The sequence below is a fragment of the Anomalospiza imberbis genome, chromosome 20, assembly GCF_031753505.1.
Source record: "Anomalospiza imberbis isolate Cuckoo-Finch-1a 21T00152 chromosome 20, ASM3175350v1, whole genome shotgun sequence".
NCBI lineage: Eukaryota > Metazoa > Chordata > Aves > Passeriformes > Viduidae > Anomalospiza > Anomalospiza imberbis.
Window position 1 is genome coordinate 10,963,309 of NC_089700.1, and position 18,177 is coordinate 10,981,485.

An 18,177-nucleotide genomic window follows, 5' to 3' on the forward strand; every position below is an offset into this window, starting at 1 on the left:
TTCCTAATATCCCATCTAACCCTGCCCTCTGGCAGTGGGAAGCCATTCCTCCTTGGCCTGGAACGCCAGATCCTCATTATGATCCCCCCATCCCCTGCAGGCCCCCTGTAAGAACTGGGGTGTCACTCTGAGGACTCCCCAGAGCTGTGGAAGAGCTCTGGGGGAGTGAGGTAGGAGCCAGTCCTGGGACAGAGACAGAGATGCTTCTGGTTTGTGGCTGGAGGTCCTGCATTCTGGGGTAGGACAGTACCACCCTGCAGACTTCAGCCTCTTTATTAAGAAAAAGGCATATTACAACAACTTCTAAAGTACAGCTCCATACTCTAGTCTCTGGGTGTTAACACATTCTGAAAAGCACTTGGTTAAAAAGCAAAGTCAACATGAATATCATCCTGGCAAAAAACGGCGACATGTAGCAAAATGAACATTCAAATAAAGCAGAGCAGTGTCAAACCTTTGGCATCTGTCCCTCTGTGGCGGTGCTCCCCAGCACGAGGCACAGGCGTTTATTGTTCTCACTGAGCTTTGCAAACTCAGCCAAGGACAATATTTGTGCTCCAGCGAAACCACAGCTGCTCTGGGACCAGGGGAGCTGAGACCAGAAGTGCTGCCCTCCTCATCTCTCTGCCAGAGCCCTCCCAGGTGTCCCAGCACAGCTCTGGCCAGGCAGAGGTGATGTCCCCACCGCACTGGGGTGACAGTGACCTTGAAACATACAGACAGGGCTCGTCCTTGCGGGGCGAGGGGGCTGCAGCTCAGGGCTGTACCCACAGCCCCTGGGCAGAAAGGGTCTGCTGCTTCAGACATGCAAAGATTTGGGGCATTCCCAGGGCCTGATAGTCTAATTCCTGTGGTAATTGCAACAGGAAAGGGGAGCTTTCTTGGAAGCTGCGAGATGACTGAAATCTATCGGGAAGAGCCAGGAGGCACAACCACACCCTGGCCAGGGAGGGCCAGGCACCGTTTGGGTGTGGGCTGGGTGCACCTCTCACACACCGGCAGCTTCGCCCCCTGTTCCTGCCCGAAGGTGCGAGGAAGGGTGGGTGAGATGAAGGGATTGGATGTGGTGGCAGTACCGAGTGTCACCCTCCGTGTCCTGCCCAGAGGCACCATCCTTTCATGGGGCTGGGACAGCAGCGTACCTGCAGGGTCAGGGCTGGCAAGGAGGACACAGAGGCAGAAATGGGGCCCTGGGGAGCAAAGGGCAGTTCTGACGGCGAGGGGACACGGTGCTTTGATCCTTGTGCTTTAACTGGCCGTGGTGTCTGGTGGCTCCTCCACAGCTGCTGTGCTCTTCGATCCTGAGCTCCTGCTGCTCCCCCAGCCGGCACTGGCACTGCTGATCTTATCCACAGATCTCAGATACCTGCATGAGGCAACCCAGAGGCGCAAGGGAGTTCTCTCCCATCCTGTTGGCAGCCAGGTGCCGACAGTGCAAGAGGGTGACAAGAACAGGCGTGCAGCGAGGCGGCTGCAGCGTCACTGCAGCTAGACTGGCTCATCAGGGCTCCTGGGACGTGAGAGCTGGTGCTCTAGGAAAGGCAGGATGGTGTGGCTTCACTGGGGCAGCAGGAGCCAGTTCACAAGGCTGTACGCAAGGACTCTGAAAGGTTCACCTAACCCACAAAAATGAAAGTCCCTTGTTGTGCTGCTGATTTACCTTCTTAGTGTGGAGAGCTTGGGAAAAGCAGAGCAATCCCTTCACACCGCTGGCTCCAGCCGCTTCAGGCAGGACGTTTCTTGCTGTGTCACCGCCACCTCTCCTGGGCAGCCAGGAAAGAGCACCCCTCAGTCCCCCCAGAGCACCCATCAGCTGGGCCATGAACCTGGCTTTGCCTGCCACAAGGTGATTCACAGAAAGCTTCCCCTGGGAAGCCAGCAGGGCCTGGCCCCAGTTCAGACTGTCTCAGCACAGAGCCATGCAGCAGTGGGAGGGCTGGGAGCCTAGTGGGGATGCGAAGGACACGGCTGGGAGTGCTTAGATTAGTCCTAGCAAACACATTCAGAAAATATGGCTTTTTAGCTAACAGGGTCAAGAAGATGAACTTCCTGACTAATCTGCCCAGGGTTAAAGTAAGTCCAGGGGAGCCTGCACCCCACAGCCAGGACTGGCTCTGCCACAGCGAGTGCATCTTCCCACACCCACTGCTTGCCTCACACCTGCTGCAAGGTGCATGTGAGACATCACTTTCTCAGATAGCATTAGGAAAAATAATGATAATAATAATAATATAATAATAACAACAATAAGGAAAAGAGAAATTAGCAAACCAAACACATCAAATCCATACTCCTCCGCAGAGCTACAGAGCGAAAGCGGGTGCAGAGGAGAGGAGCCCGGCTGTTAGTCTGTAGACAGCTCTCAGCACGTGGTGGTTTACACACACAAGACGTTGTTTAACAACCGAGCATTATTGCTATGCTTCCATTTCCAGTCTAATCTTTAAGCTTTACAAGTCAACATCAAACACTGCCCGTTCCGTCGGTGTCGGCGGTGGCGCTCCTCAGTCTGTGCTTCCAGGTGCGCGGCGCAGGCTGGAGCTGTGTGCGCCCTTTGGACTCCCGAGGAGTGCAGAGCACAGACTAAATGCACCTACAGGTCCCTGTTACACCTTACAGGCTAAGGGCTAGCTTACAGTGCGAGGGGGGAGTCTACGAGAGCCCCCCGCTACAGGAGGGGAGGGCAGGCCCTGCCTGGGCCCCAGTGGCTCTCAGGCTCCTGGTGGCTCCAGCAGCCTTTTCAGTAAAAAATAGGAATACTGTCTTTTTGATTTTTTTTTTATCATTTTGATCTCTTTGATCATTTTATATAAATACAAAGATTAAAATAATTTATCTCAACATTATTTCTATTACAATCATACAGTTTTCCCTTCAAAACAAGTGCATGTATGTGTGTGTGTATATATATATATATATAAGTGTATATATAGTATCTCTAGAGCTTCCCTCCCCCCTAAGAAAAGCAGCAGTGACTGAAGCAGGTACAGCACGCAAGAGCTGATCCTTCCTGCTCCAAGGCAAATGTGCCCAAGGAAAAGTGCAGGGCTCACCCTGACAACTCATTTCCAAGCACATTACGTTGGCAAGAAGGGGGAAACTGGGGTGCTCGCTCTCCGTCCCTTTGGGAACCCCCCCCCCCGCTGCAGGCGGCTCTGCCTGCCCGGCCCGGGGCTCCAGACCTGCCCAGCTGGGGAGGGACCGGCATGGGGGGCTGGAATGAGATCAACTCCTTGAGCAAGCTGCTAATTACTGGCGGAGAGGAAAGGGCCCCGCAGCTCAGACAGGGTTGCTTCATTTACATACTAGGCACTACGGATGATGATTGCTAGGAAGGTATTTACACAGGAGAAGGATCATACTTCTCCTTCCACTTTTCAATGCTCAGTCATAAACACCATGATCTCATGAAAAAGTTTGTAATAAAGATGCAACATACTGTGTCTATCAGGATTGTCTAGGAAGGATGGGAAGCATCTGTGCACATCACAGCTGCAGCAACAGCCGAGCACACAGGGACAGGCACCGCCTTTTTCACCCTATGAGAGGAGAGACAAATCTGCAGTAGAACCTCTCAGAACCTGAGAGAAACAGCAATTTCCAGAGGCCAACAGCACCTCACGGGCACAGCACTCCCGGGACTGTGACGCTGGAGCCCTGGGGCTGCTGCCCTCACAAACCTCCCGTCATTGCCCCGTGGGTGGGTGGCAGCAGGGCCCCAGCACACCCAGCTCACCCCGGAGCTGGGGCTGGCACAGCCTGCCTGGGTCACTGTGCAGAGGGGAACGGGCAGGAAGCATTCTGCAGCCTTGCCGGGGAGCTCAGGGCTTTTCTCCCTCATGTAAGTGCTGCTGGTGCTCAGAGCCCAGCGGGGCGTCACCAGAGCCCCCCGTGCTGCCCTGCACCTGCCGAACCTGTGCAGGCAACCCGGGCGTGTGGAGCTCTGCAGCCACGGCCTGTGAGCACCCTGCCGGGGCTCCCTGAAGCCTCCCTCGGCTGTGGCAGTCTGGGAGGAGAGCTGGGGGCTCATGGGGGCTCTGCACGGCCGAGGCAGCAGCTCCAGATACCTCAGGGGCTGCAAACATCTCCCACTAGAGCTTTCGTGCCCCAGGAGCTGCACACCTCGGCCTGGCTCCAGGCCAGGCTGCTGCCCAAGCACTGCCCAGCGTGGCTTTGCTCTTTCCCAAACCCAGGGGTGTGTTAGGGACCATGGGAGCAGCTGGGGAGTCCCAAGCCTCAGGGGTGCCCTGGGAGAGCACGAGGGGTCTTGCCCTCCAAAGCCTAACTAGTCACATAACAGCCAAAGAAAAGGTACAAAAGCTGCTAATTTCTGCCCTGCTAGTGCAGCTCACATGCTTTGGGGTTTGTTTTTACCAAAGAGCTGGTTGGCGACTGCTGCTGTCAATCTCATAAAGCATTTTAATAGAGTATATAAATATTGAACTACAAAAATAGACAGCTCTGACTGCACGGGCACACTGAGGGTGAGTGCGGGCAGGCCAAGCCTCCCTAGTCTATGAGGGTGATGTCTTTCAAGAGGTTTCAAGCTGAATTGGAAGGAAATAAGGTCTGATCTCACCCTGCAGCTCCCTCCTGCCCACACCAGCTGCGGAGGCAGTGAGGGTCCTGCGGGAGGCTGCTGCCCACCAGCCTGGCAGGGCGCTGGCTGCAGGCAGGGGCCGAGTCCCGGCTGGGCCAGCCAGGCTGGCAGCCCACATGCCAGGGCAAAACCTGCCCCTTGAGTTGCCCTGAGCAGCACAGGTCCGGCAGCAGCGGAGCAGAGTGACCTTTGCCCTGCCTGGCCGCCAGAGCCCTCCTCTCCTAGCGCTGTTTCACAACACCCAGGGAGTGACTGTAAAGCTGGCAGTGTGGTTGGAAATGGGGCGAGGCTGCCCCAGCGGGGCGAAGGCAGCTGCGTATGGCCGCTGTGCTAAGGATGGGAGGCAATGGGGGAGGACTGGGGGCTGCTCAGCCCTCAGCAGCAAGCCCAGACCTGGCTGTGGATGTGACTGAGAACCAAATGCTGGTGCCGAGGAAGCCCTGTGCAGGAGGCACAGGGTGCAGCCCTGCTCCAGCAGCACGTGGAGCCCGGCTGCAGTGGCCGAGGAGCCACGGAGTGTGCAGCAGGACTGCCAGTCTCGGCACCTCTCCAGCTGCCTTGTCCGAGTCCTGCGTGTGAACGTGATGAGGGGAAATCCGTGCTGGAGACAGCCAAACGGCTGCACAGGGGAGCGGGGGACAGGGCCTGGCCAGCACAGCAGCACTGTCCTTGCGGAAGGGGATCCCTCCGTCATCCACAGGGTCGACCTCGTTCAGCTGCCTGCGTTCTGGAGAACCTTCCTGGTGATGTCCTGGGCCCTGTCCTGGGCCCGGTGCCGGTGACGGCCGGGCTGGGCTCATCCCGCGGTGCCGAGCCATGTGCCGCACAGCCTGCTGCTGCTGCACACCCAGTCCCAGCACCCCGGCCCGGGGCACGCAACCCGGCACCCACCCTGAGGGCAGCAGCAGCAGCAGCAGGAAAATCTCATTTCAAAAAGGCTTCCTCTTCTTTCTTTCTCTTTTCTCTCCTCGCAAGCTCGGACAGGCGCTCAGACGTGTCCCCTTCCCAGCCCGGGTGCTGGATGCTCCCCCGTCCCGCAGCATTGCCGGTAACATCCCCGGCTCAGACCTTTCGGGCAGAGGGGACCCTCCCTGCCTGCCGGTGGGTGGGAGGCGCGGGCAGGGCTCCGCGTTCGGCCGCCCCTTCCGCTCCACCGAGGGGACGGGGGCCAGAGCCTCGGCCCGCGCCCGCCCCGCTGCCGCCGGGCTCAGGCCTTCCCGGCCGGTCGGGCCGCGCCGTCCCCTCGCCGCCTACTCCTGGGCCCGGGGGGCACCGTGGGCACCGGACCCCTGCCTCTTGCCGGGCTCGCCCTTGGCCGACCTGGCCCTGGCCGCCGGCTCCTGCGGGGGCTGCCGGGGGTGCCGCTGGCCCCGGGAGGCCGCGGCGGCGCCGGCCGAGGCGCGGGGCTGGCCCGGGGGCTCCGGCGGCGGGCGCTGCGGGCCGCGCGGCCGCGGCGCGTAGAGGAACAGGGCCGGGTCGGGCATGGCGTCGTGCTCCTCCTGCGCGGGCTCCCCGGGCGGGCGCCGGGCGGGCGCCCTGTGGCCGCGGCGCCGGGGCCGAGCCTCGGCCGGGGGCTGCTCGGGGGCCGGCCGCCCGCCCGCCCGGGGGCCCGGCAGCCGCTGGGCCGTGGCGTGCAGCTGCAGCGAGAGGTAGGCGGCCGCCTCCGTCTGCTTCTGCAGCTCGGTGTCGAGGATGGTGACGCGGTGGCTCCGGCGCTTCAGCTCCTCCAGGAACCGGCGCTCCTTGCTGCGGAGGCTGGAGCGCAGCGCAGCCACCAGCGTCTCCTTGTGCTGCAGCTCCTTGCGCAGCTCCAGGTTGTCCTTCTCCTTCTCCTGCAGCTGGGCCTCCATCGCCCGGCACTTCTCCTCCAGCTCGCGGTCCAGGACATCTGTGGGTCAAGGCACAGAGGGGTCAGGAAGGGGAGCGGGGCTCAGCCCCACTGCTCCTGGCAGGTCCCCACACGCTCCCAGCGTGGACGTGACCACTCCGTGGTGCCAGCATGTCCCAGCGGTGCCATTGAGGCTGCCTGGGTGCTTCTTGAAGTTGGGAAAGAACTCCCCGTGAGCTGCCCGAGCACGGGCTCAGTGCCAGCGCAGGCACAGGAACCCCAGCACCGGCCGCTGGCACGGTGCCATGTGCAACACCCAAATGCGGGGTGACAGCAAAAGGCAGTTTCACTGGAGGATGTTGTTGCCATGGAACCTGCTGCTTCTACCTTGCTGCAGTTTAAAAATTTCCCTAGGTAAGTAGTTTTTCACCCTAAAAGTGACTTTGAATGTGTGCAGAGGGTGTGGGGGAGCACACGGGCTGGAAGAGAAAAGGAATTGGTGCAGGGAAACCATCAGCCCGACTTTGGAGGGACTTTTGGCCTCAAGCCCTGGGACTCCAAAGCCTAGTTAGTCGGGATGGAGATGCTAATCTGAGATTACAGAGGAATTGGGCTTCGCTCAGCAGGGAAGGAGCCTCCATCCTGGGACAAGGGAGCGAGTTCTAGGGAATGCTGTCCTGGGGCAGGATGGCCAGGCAGCTTGGGGAATTCGCAGCTTGGGGTTCAAGGGCCAAGCCCAGTGGGCAGCAGGAAGGCTGAGGAGTCCTGACCCCAGCCCTGGCTGCCTGCTCCAGCACCCAGCCCTTGGCAGGGTGCAGGCTGGCACCTGCCCGCGCTCCCTGGCCTGCCCAGGCCTGCTCCCATCCTCTGCAATAATCTGCTTTTTATGATGTGATTGGCAGCTGCTTACAGCCTCAGCTCCTCAGTGTTTCTGCAGCTTTCTAATGAGGTCTTAGGGAGGCGGTTGCAGGCAGTAATTATTGCATGAATGGCATTAGGAGAGCAATCATTTGATGGCATTGTAAATGAGGTGCTGCCCCATAAATGTGGCAAAGTGATTGTGTAGCTCTAAAAGGCTGAAGGATGGGCAGGCACCATGCAGGAGACTCGCTGCATTGTGGCTGGTGACACCCCGATGGCACCTGGTGGGTGGGGCACCAGGCCCTCAGCCAGCGAAGCCCACGGTGCAGAGAAGGGACCCCTGGCTCCATGGAAGGGGCTGGGAGTTTGGAATTCCCATGGAGCCAGCCATGGCACTGTGTCAGGGTGCCAAGGGGTGAGGACCCTGCTGGCCCCAGTGAGAGCAGCCCACACCCACCCTGGGACTGCCTGCCCTGGCACTGAGGACAGAGCACAGGCTGGGGCTTGGTGCCAGGCACCGTGCCCAGGCAGCGCCAGGGAGGAGTTTCAGTTTCGTCTGTGGGACAGAGGAAGGAGAGGAGCCAGGCTGCTCCCAGAGCAGCCTCTGCCGGCCGCGAGGCTCCCGGGCATCACCAGCAGTTATTGGGCTGCCAGCAGGCTGTGCACGCTGCCTTCCCTGTCCTGCCCTCAGCCCCACTGCCCCCTCAGGCAAGGTCCCCGTCCCTGCAGCCCTGATGGGCCCCTCTGGCCACAGGCTCTTCTGCACCCACACCTGCTCCCCTTGCCTTGTGCCCAAAGCTGTGCTCTTACCTTGTTGGCGGGCCTCCAGCTCTTTCATTTCCAGGTCATGGGTGAGCTCTGGAAGAGAAATCCAGCAGGACTGAGGAGAAGCATCCTACCCATTCTGTGCTCCTCAGGTCCTCCTCTGCTCCTTTTGGGGCACTGGACATCACTGTGGCTGCAGTGTTATCTCTGCCCAGCCTTCATGGGAGTGTGACCATCTTGGAGCACTAGCCACAGGCTGAGCAAAAATAGGCAATTCTGGCAATTTATATGTTATTAAGCAGCCTCACGGCGAGGCATTGTCCGCAGGATGCTCTGCTCCTCTGACAATGCCTTTCCTTTTTCTAAAAGATTTGCTGAACCGTTTTCAGTGCTATAAACCAAGAAAAGAGCAGAGCGATGGATTGAAAATAGACCAAAGTGTTAGCTGCCACCCAAAGCATTTCAAATTTACTGCTCCAGGCTGATTGCTGCTGCTGCAAGTGGGGATGGCCTCTTCCCAGCACGATGTGCCTGCAGAAGAATGCTGCCCTGCTCCAGGGCAACGTGGAACTTCCAAATCTCAGGAGCTGCAGCACCCACCTGCCTGCTCAGCCCCAACATGCTGCCTCCTCTCTGCTGCCCTTTGCCTGCTCGCTGTCTAGCCCCAGGCTACAGCACCAGGTCACAAGGGCAGCTCAGGGACCTTCGGGAGTTCGCTTTACCCTTCACTCTTACAGACAGTCCCTTCTGAATTAATTATCACAGCCCACCCAACCACTAACAGCCCTGAGCAGAGGAAGAGAGCGGTAGCAGCAGCATTCAGCTGTTTGGGGGCTATTTTTTCTCCTGAAAAGGAGTTCAAATGGTTAATCTTTGCCCTACATTTTTCTTTTAATCTGCTTTTGTGTTGACTCTAATCCCATCACTGCCATCCTTCTGAAACCCATCGCTTGTCTCAGGCTGCTCTGCCTGTCTGTCTTGGAAAACAAATCTGTAGTGAGAAGGGAGAAGTACCTGAGACCATAATGCAGTTTCTGGAAAGCATTCAGCACTCTCGACTGCCCTGGTGGGAATCAATGGCCATTGTGCTATTTTTTTTGAAGCTAAAATAATAGGTTTGGAGTCTCAGCTATATTTCAAATGAAAACCAAACCAGTTGCCTATTTCCAAAGACATCATCCTGCTGAGCAAGTGCAGGGATGATGCACAGCCTGGGGTCCCAGTTTCTGTGCTGGAGCCAGGGGGCTGGTGCTGATCTGCTTCAGTACCATCCCCATGACCCCTGAGGGGCACCTGAGAACCACCTCTGTGGGAGGGAGAGCTTTTCCCACAGGGATACCTCAGAGAGACCAAGGGGATAGTGAAAAAGCCAGAAACAACAGTGCCAGGGCAGCAGGCGAGGCTCCACAGGGCCACATTGAGGAAAAACTGACTTAAAGACTCTACTCTCCTCCTGCAACCAGCCCCCCAGATAATGACACTCAAATGTCAGGGAGGTCTCCTTAAAACTGCCCAGGGGTTGCCTGGCAGTCCTGGCAGAACCACACACCTCGCCCAGGAGGACAGGACCCCTCTGGTCAGATATGGCTATCCTTGGGTCACACTGGGAAGGGGAGATCACCCCTGCAGTGGGCTCATTTCAGCCCATGGGGACAGATCCCCCAAGTTTGGTTTAGGCAGGAGAACCCCACTGTCTTGCCTGCCTAAAGAGGCCGTAGATGAAACCATTAAAACAATGAAACAGAACAGCAAAAGCTCAGAAAGGATGGGGAAAAATAGCCAATTTTATCAGTGCAGACATTTCTTTGTTTCCCAGGAACCTGGGAGAATGAGAGGCTGGAAGACAAGGAGTAATTAGCTATGGCTGAATTATTGATGAGAGCAGCAGCACAAGTTGGAATGAGTTCCAGTGGTGGCAGAAGGCTGGGCAGCCATCTCTCCTGCAGGGGTGTCTGGAGGGGACTGTGACACTGCTGCGGCGGGGTTGTGGGGGCAGCTGTGCCCTGCAGGAGTGGAGCAGTGGGCAACCCTGCACAGCCAGGCAGGGCCCCGAGCCCTGAGCTGCAGCCTGGCACTCGCCTCCTCTGCGTCCTGCCGAGCACCCGTGTGAGCACCCCGGGCTGCCAGCAGGAGCCTTCCTGCCCGAGGTGCTCCGGGAGCACTCAGCTCCCCCACACCGTGGCCGCCCCAGCGCTCACCTGAGCAGTGCTTCTGCAAGCGGAGGATCTCCAGGTGCAGGTCATGGAGCAGCTCCATCTGCTCCTTCTTCAGGAAAGCGATGTGCCGCTGCACACTCTGGATCTGGTGCTCCAGGGACACGGTCTCCATCGCAACCAAATTCACAGTCCAGGCCTGCAGGGAGTGGAGGTGGCTGGTGATCAAACGTGCGGCAGTGCACTGGGCTTGCAAGCCCCAGCCCTGGAGCCCTGGTGAGGGGCAGAGCCCCTCACAGAGGTGCAGGGTGCTGCCTCCTCTCCTCAACCCTCTCCACGGGGACTGTGGCTGTGGACAAAGCAGCCCTGCCCAGCTGATGCCCAAGGAATGGCCTCAGCCCTCTCACCTTCCAGTGCCTCTGGGGCCGGCTCCTAGCCTGCCTGCTCTGAGACTGCACAGGCAGAAAATCCTGCTGCATGAACCCTGGCATCATAGCATGCCTGTCTGTTCTGAATTTGGCCCCAGGAAATACTTTACTACTGAGTAGGATGCATCTGGGACAGGATTGCTCCTCGTTGTCCCCAGGTGGGAGTTGCACAAGAGACGATTTTGGCTCTCACTTGACAAGCCCTGCTTTCCACAGCAGCAACTGCAGCACATGAAAAATACAATATGCTCTGTCTAACCCGATCAGCACTGCATGGCTAGGAGAGTCATGTTGCCTTCCAGGAGAAGGAACATCTTCCCTGGTAATTTCCCTGGCAGACAAGAGCTGCTGGCAGGCTGTGCCAGGCAGCCGAGCTGGGCTGGGGGTCCATGCCCACGTCATCGATGGCTGTGGCGAAGCAGCTGCAAAAGCTGCCCACCTGTGCTGCTGCACAGAGAGATAAAAATATCCCCTGAAAGAACCCTTTATGCCAGCAAATACCATTTTGTGGTGTGTGGAATCTGTCCTTGCTCCCTACACACAGCCCAGAAGGAGGGAAGCTGCAGCAAATCAAGGTAACCTGGCAGAGTGGCTGGACTCAATGACCTAAATGATTCTGTGGGGAGATGCTGTGCCACAAGCCTGAGGGATGGAGTCCATCATCCTGTCCCTGGGCAGTTGCTCCCCACATCTGAGTCCAGTTTTCTCTCTACAGAAACTGCAGAACCACTGTGGCTCACTGTTCCAGCACCCCTGGCATGGTCACATAGGACATTTTGCAATTCCTGCAGCCAGAATGCATTTAAGATCAATTCCTCAGTAAGTGGTCTTGGCAGTGCCCCAAGGTCAAAGCTGCGTTCCAGCCAAAGGCTCTGTAGATTTGTGACAACACTACAGTCAGGTCTCCACGTTCCTGTATTTGATGAGGTGGAGGGTGCAGGCTGGTTGGGGACGGCTGAGCACCCAGCCTGCTGGTAAAGAAATGATCCAAAGTGCATTGTCTTCTAGTTGTCCTTATGGAAGGTGTCAAACCCAGCTGTGCCAGGGGGCTGGGGCTGGCTGGGCCATCCTCCTTGGAGGGCCATACGTCCTGATGCCAGTGCAAGAGTTATGGCAGTTATCTGGCATCTGCCAGAGACCAGGAATGCAAACTACACCATGGGTACATCCTCCTGCCAGCCCTGGCCCTGGTGGGCTGAGCTTCTTGATGGGAGTTGTGTTCCTCATCTCAGGAAACATTAGAAAGTAGGTTGGCCAAAGCCCAGGGGACACATACTGCTATTTTCAAGCACTTTGTTCTGTCTAGTAGAAATGTCTTTAGTAGGAATGGCTGCAAATTTTCCATTGAACTTTCCCTTCTCCCCTTAAGTAGGAAATTGCTCTTTTTTTTTTTTTTTTACCAATGAAAATATTTTCCTTTAAAAATAGTTGATAGATTTCAAGCTGCAAAAAAGTCAAAGAAAAAAAATCTGGAATTGAGGTCTGTTTGTTGTCTCTGATTTGGAAGCTAAGAGCCTTCATAATTTACCTGTGCATGTGGGAAGTCTGTCTCCAGAACTGCAGTGGGAAATCCTTAGTGGGTTTGAATCGGCTTTGCTTGTCCAACATGACTTTCATGTTTTCTCTTGAGGAGCAGCTCTCAGCTTGTGGCAGGAACATCTGAAGCCCCACATGAGGGATGAGCACCTTGTTTTGTTTAGCCATGAACCTCCCACCAGTACCAAGGGCATGGAGCAAGGCAGAGGTGGGACACAGAGGCAAGCAGGGCAGGAGCTGCCTTCACTGGAAATGAGGACATGGAAACAGTCGTGCTGTTGCCCAAGAGCAGTGAGGGGAAGAGCTCTCCAGGGATTCCAGGGACCCGAGGCTGCTTCTGTTCACCATTTGCAGCCCCATGGGAGGGCCATGTTCTCCCCTCTGCAGGTCACACAGCTCTGCCTCACAGGTGATGATGCAAGAGCCAGAGCTGTTAAGGAAGATGCAATCTCATCCTGAGGCTTCAGTAACATCAGTTTTGGAGCGTCCCTAACTTTACCAGAGGGCAGTAGACGAGCATTTGCATCACTGAGGCAGTGTCCACCTTTTACCCCAAAGGAGTTCAGAACCAAACTCTCAACAGCTGGTATCCTCCCTCCAGTGCTTCTGAAGGCAAGGGGGATTGCAGGAGCATCCTGAGCCTTTAGTTTGATGTGTGCCTTGTGTCATTTCACACAGTTCGATCCTGGGCAGTGTTGGGAGTTGATTAGCTGCTGCTGCTGGCTGATTTAACACTTACAGGGTCACCGCAGCTCCCAGCTGGCAACACCAAAACTCCCTGTGCCGAGGGCTTCAGAACACCCACAGTGGGGATGACCAAAAGCCTGTGCAGTGAGCCATGGCAGGAACTTTCACCCTGTGCCACAGACACGAGAGCCAAAGCATGATGAGTGGGGCTGTCCTTCCCACCGGCTCCTCCTGCCCCAGCTGGGTGTGCGTGGCTCCCAAAAGGATGGTTGTACTGCAGCGAACAGGGACACGGTTGGGGGCCCCCACTCTGATCCCTCCCTCGCTGCTGTAGCTGTGACTTCTCCTTTCCAGACTAGTTCTAAGATGCTGAGGCAACTGGTGGTGGAAGCTCTCACAGTGACCGTGTAGTCTGTGATTTTGACGTGTTATGTATGAGGTTACAAACCTAGAAAACAATGTCATTCATAATAAAAGCCAAGAGTAAGTGATAGTAGTCCTCTTTAGCTTGAAGGATGCTCTGTGTCCTTGTGCTTCTGAGAGTTGAACATGGGCACACACAGCAGCAAAGGAGGCAGCAGTCAGCTGAGCAGTGTGGTTTGCCCCTGTTCAAAGGTGACACCTACAGCCTGGGCTGGCCCCTGCTCCGTGCAGAGCTCTGGCTAAACAGTTCTCTCCAGTTTTGGGGTCTGGACTTCATGGGGCTTTGCTCCACCACCGAGAGCTTTCCAGGAACGATGTTCCTTTGCCGATCCCCCAAGATTTTGAGCACAGAACTGATGAGGCGGCACTGGGCCCTCCAATTCCCCACGTGGACTGACCATGAGCATGGTCTTGACTGCTGAACCTTCCTGTGCACCTGCCTCTAAACCACGTTTTTTTACGCACTTCTTGTACTTTCACTATGCAACCATGACTTTTGGCACAAGCATACTGGGAGTCCTGATCTCAGCTGCTTCTTTCAAAGTGCTGGTGGAAAACCCCAGTGAGATTTACCATTTCATCCCAATTTATCAAATTCTTATTTCATAAACCAAAATGACTGAAGCAACCTCTTGGAGCAGCTACAGTGACCAATTCAGTTGCAAGTCTACCAAGAGCTGATTTCCTTTGCACAGACAGGCTGATTGAGAGTTTGCTTCCAGGGCAAAACTCTGCTCAAGTCTGCAGGTCAATGTAAATCGAATCCCAAAACTTTGACCCAAGAAAAACCCTCCATCCCAATGATGCATGTGAAAGGGAGATGCAGTATTGCATATCCACGTACCTCTGTACACACACCCTCACACCACGGTCTGGCCCTTATCTGTGATTGTTGTTCCCCATAAATGGCAAATTAGCTGGGAGTCAGAGAGCATGAGGTTTGCAGGAACAGGTCAATAATTTGTCCTGCTGTGGCTGCCAGCAACCCCTTCTCCATCACATTAAAACATACGCAGGAATAAACACTGACAGAACTAGAAATCCAGAGCGCTTTGTATTTACAGCTCAAAGAATATAAACTGCAGCAGTGCTGCTAAGCTAGTGCATCTTTAAATGTAGGCAAATTAGACAAGCAGGAAGCTCAGAAACTTGCAGAAGGTCACAGAGGCAGTGGCAATGCCAGGAATAGAAACCAGAGGTGAAATCCCGGCCTTGGAAAAGTCAATGGGAAACCTTCCCTGATCTCAGAGAGGCAGAATTACACCTGGAGTGCTGTTTGCTATTCATTATCTGTCAGTATCTATTTACAGATAAAATCAATACAGATGGTGATTATAAATTATTGCTTCTTGCAATTCTCTGAGCACAACCGCCTGAGGAAAAGCCCCAGTGACGCTTGTCAAGAGGCTGCGGAGGCTGAAGGCAAGTCCGTGCTTTCTCCTCCCGGCTCCGAGGCAATTCGCTATGGATCCAGCTCTGCTCCGGGAGCGGAACCGGGCCATCACCGCCGCTCCGGGCCAACCCTCCTCCCCGGCGGGGGAACCCGCGGTGCCGCCCGCACGCTGGGGCTTGGCAGCGACACTGCCCGGTCCCGGCGCCGCGCTCCGCGGCGGCCGGCAGAGCCCGGCAGGGCTCGGGGGGGCCGCGGGGACAGACCGCCGGCGGGGCGGCACAGGCGCTGCGGCGGGGTCACGTACCGGGAGAAGCAACTTCTAGAACGGGCACGGCGGGGCTGCGGGCAACTTCTGCGGGGCCGCCCCGCGGCCCGGGGACCCCGCCCGGCCCGCGCCCCCGGCCCGCAGCCCGGCCCGCGCCCCCGGCCCGCGCCCCCGGCCCGCCCCGCGGCCCCGCGGCCCCGCGGCCCGTGCCTTACCTGGGGGGAGCGGCGGGGCCCCAAGGGGCGCCCGCTGGGCGTCATGGGGCGGCGGGGCCGGGGCCGGGGCCGGGCCGGGCCGGGCCGGGGCCGCGCCGGCTCCCGCGCTGCCCGCGCTGCCTGCGGCGGCCCCGCCTCGCCCGGCCCGGCCCCGCCGCCCGTAAACAGGCGGCAACGTGACCGGAACTGGGGAGCTCCGCCGGGCGGGCGGCACGGGCGCGGGCACACGCCCTGCCCCGGGGCCGGGCCGCGCCGAGCCGCCGCCGGGGGAGCCGCATCGGGGCTGGGGCGCCGCTCCCTGGGACCTTCGGGGAAGCGGGGCTGGGCTCCCCGGGACCCTCGGGGCCCCGCTCCCGCTCCCCTGGACCCTCGCTGCGGCTGGGTCCCGCTCCTCGGGGCTCTCGGGGTCCCGCTCCCCGGGACCTTCGGGGCGGCCGCGGCTCCGCTCCCCGCCGCTCCCCGCCGCTGTCCGCGGTGCTGAAGCCCGAGGCCGAAGCTGCCCCGCGGGTCCCGCGGCCGCCGCCCGCTCAGCCCCGGGCGCGGGGACCCCCGAGCAGCCCCGGGAGGTCAGAGCGGGGGGCTCTGTGTCTGTGGGGAAGGCTGCGGCGGTGTGTCCCTGCAGGGTCACCGCCACTCGGGGGGATGCGAGTCAAACGGGGCCGGTACCGGCTGCAGCCGGGAAACCGCCCGGTCAAACCAGCGGAGCTGTGATCAGAGAGATGGTGAGAAAAACTTGTTTACTCAAGTGGTTACTGATTTTTCATGCCTTTTGTTTGTGGTGCCCAGACCAGCTGGGGCTTCACTTTCAAGGATGACTCAATGCTTTGCGCCTCTGTTCCGGCAGGGAGGCTGGGATGCGGTGGCCTGTTCCATGCTGCACGGCGGTGACGGCACAGGAAAATGGTAGCGTCCTCCCGTCAGCTGACAGTCTGCTGATTCCCGTTCCCTTAAACCCAAATGTGCCTGGAGAGTGCCGTGCTCCTGCTCTGATGCTGAACTGTGCTGCCGTCTCCCTGTAAAAGCTGCTGCAATCCTGCTTATCCCCGTGTGCAGCCATCACACAGAGGAGTTGTAGGGGCGCTCACAGAGTGTGGTCTGTGGTATCATTCTGCCATCCCACATCCTTCCCTCCCCTTGAATGCTTCCAGGCTCTGAGTGAGTGTTGGTGCTCCACAGATCCAGCGAGGGTGTGCTGTGGCCAGTAGACTGCCCTGTGCCTGCAGCAAAGCACATGCTCCAGGTGTGATACCGAAGGTTTGTGACATCTCTGCACAGTAACGGCCAAGGACTGGGCCCTCACCTGATGCTCAGTGGTGGGGTCCAGCCTGGCTTGTTGTTTCTGGTAGTTGAGAAAGGCTGGGCTTGGTGTTAGGACTTATCTATGGAGAGTAAGTTTAGTTCATGCAAAGAAAGAAATCATTGAATCAGGAGAAAAGATGAGCTGTGTGGTCTGAAGGTCTGTACATGCACACACAAGAAGCTCATTTGCAATAAGTTATTCAGATAGATCTGCTTGCAGCCCCAGACAGCACAACGGAGAGCTGCAGGGCCTCCCAATGCTTACTCAGTCATGCCAACTCCTATGTGGGCCTCCTCTCAGCTTGTGTTCTCTGAAAAATGAGTTATTGAAACAAAAAGTTGTTAAGGGGTCATAGATGCCTGTGTGAAGGGGGAGAATGCAGTCTTTCTTGTTCAGAGCAGCACTGTCTGATGTGGAGCCCCTCTCACGCATTTGTGACCCTCAGGTCAATGCTTGCCAAGGTGTCACTTGTCCTTCTCAGGGCAGTGTGCCATGTTTGAGGTGTGTAGCTGTTTTTAACGTTTCCTTGTGTCTTCCCCTAACTTGTGTGCTAACTTGAGCAGCAGTGAGCTACAGACAGGAGGTGGGGGGGGAGAGAGAGGGAATGTCTGAGTGCATCATGTTTCACAAGGTTTGTACAATTTTCATCGATTTTCCACTGGATAAAAGACAAGCCTGCAAACAGTCAAGGTCAGGCACTCAGGGACAGAGAGCTGCTCTGTAAATGAGGTCATCGCTCCGGGATGCAGCCTGCCGGGCGGGCGGGACAGCAGCAGAGCGCAGCGCGTCCTCTGCACCCAGCATGGCGCAGGAAATGTCGGTGCCTCCTCAGCGGTCACCGGGCAGCTTGGGGTCACTCTGGTGCACACAGGCTGCTCATGTTTCCCATCACCAGTTCCAAAATTAACTGGTTTCACTGGCAGCTTTCTTGAGCAGGACATGACACGGCAGTCCCTTTGCTGATGCTTCCAGCCACCGTGATGTCCTGCAGTGCAATTATGCTGCATCTCTTCCCCACTCCCTGCTTGCTCCGAGAGACAGAATTCCTTCTCAAACAAGTCTGAGGTTACAATATAGTGAGGCAAAAATGGCAGGAATACCAATTCAGGAGGAACTGGGGCTCCCTGCTGCCACCTCAGACGTGTGACTGAGCTCCAGAGCCTGTTGGGCAGAGGCAGTCGGCTCCTTGCCAGTTATACCCCAGCTTGGAGACATCTCACTGCCATGTCCCTCAGTGAGAGCGCTGCAGCCCCCGCTCACGGCGACCCACGGGACATGGGGACACCCACCAAGGGCCTCAGCTCCGCGTTCTGCTGCAGCAACATGGCTTTTTCCCTGGTTCGAGGCCGGTGGAGATTGTGGGGATGCAGGACGGGGAATGTGGGGATGTGAGGATGTAGGGATGAAGTCTGCGGGATGCGGAGACGTGGGATGAGAGATGCGGGATGCGGGCACTGCGGATGGGGCTGCGGGCGGCAGCTCTTCCGAGCGGGGCTGGGCTCCGGCGCCGCCGCCGCTCCGTGCCGGCACTGACCTCTAGCGGCGCCGGCACCGGCACCGGCACCGGCACCGGCACCGGCACCGGCACCGGCACCGGCACCGGCACCGGTGGACAGCGGTACCGGCTGCGGTAAGGATAAGCGGTACCGGCGGCAGCACCGGTACAGGCAGCACGCGTGCGGCCGTGTGTGCCTGTGTCTGTGTCTTTGTGCATGCATGTGTC

The 18,177-nt window shown here is 57.8% G+C and overlaps 2 protein-coding genes across 8 annotated transcripts in view; one reads left to right on the forward strand and one right to left on the reverse strand.

Annotated features, from left to right (window-relative positions):
* Positions 1-255: 255 nt before the first annotated feature.
* On the reverse strand, positions 256-15,432 carry CCDC92B (coiled-coil domain containing 92B). The gene is given in 6 exon segments (XM_068210832.1): positions 256-6,488; positions 8,100-8,147; positions 10,253-10,406; positions 15,155-15,229; positions 15,231-15,312; positions 15,314-15,432. Coding segments are annotated over 6 exon segments (1,116 nt in total). The 3' UTR covers positions 256-5,850.
* Positions 15,433-17,883: 2,451 nt separating this feature from the next.
* The window catches only part of RAP1GAP2 (RAP1 GTPase activating protein 2), a 57,053-nt gene continuing 56,759 nt past the window's right edge, over positions 17,884-18,177 (forward strand). For 6 of the 7 annotated variants that reach the window (XM_068210789.1, XM_068210788.1, XM_068210791.1 and 3 more), the window contains exon 1: positions 17,884-18,084. In XM_068210789.1, coding sequence (XP_068066890.1) covers positions 17,900-18,084 — 185 coding nt within the window. In that variant the 5' untranslated portion in view covers positions 17,884-17,899. Of the gene's footprint in view, positions 18,131-18,177 lie in introns of all 7 variants that reach the window. The other variant, XM_068210802.1, reaches the window with a different exon arrangement.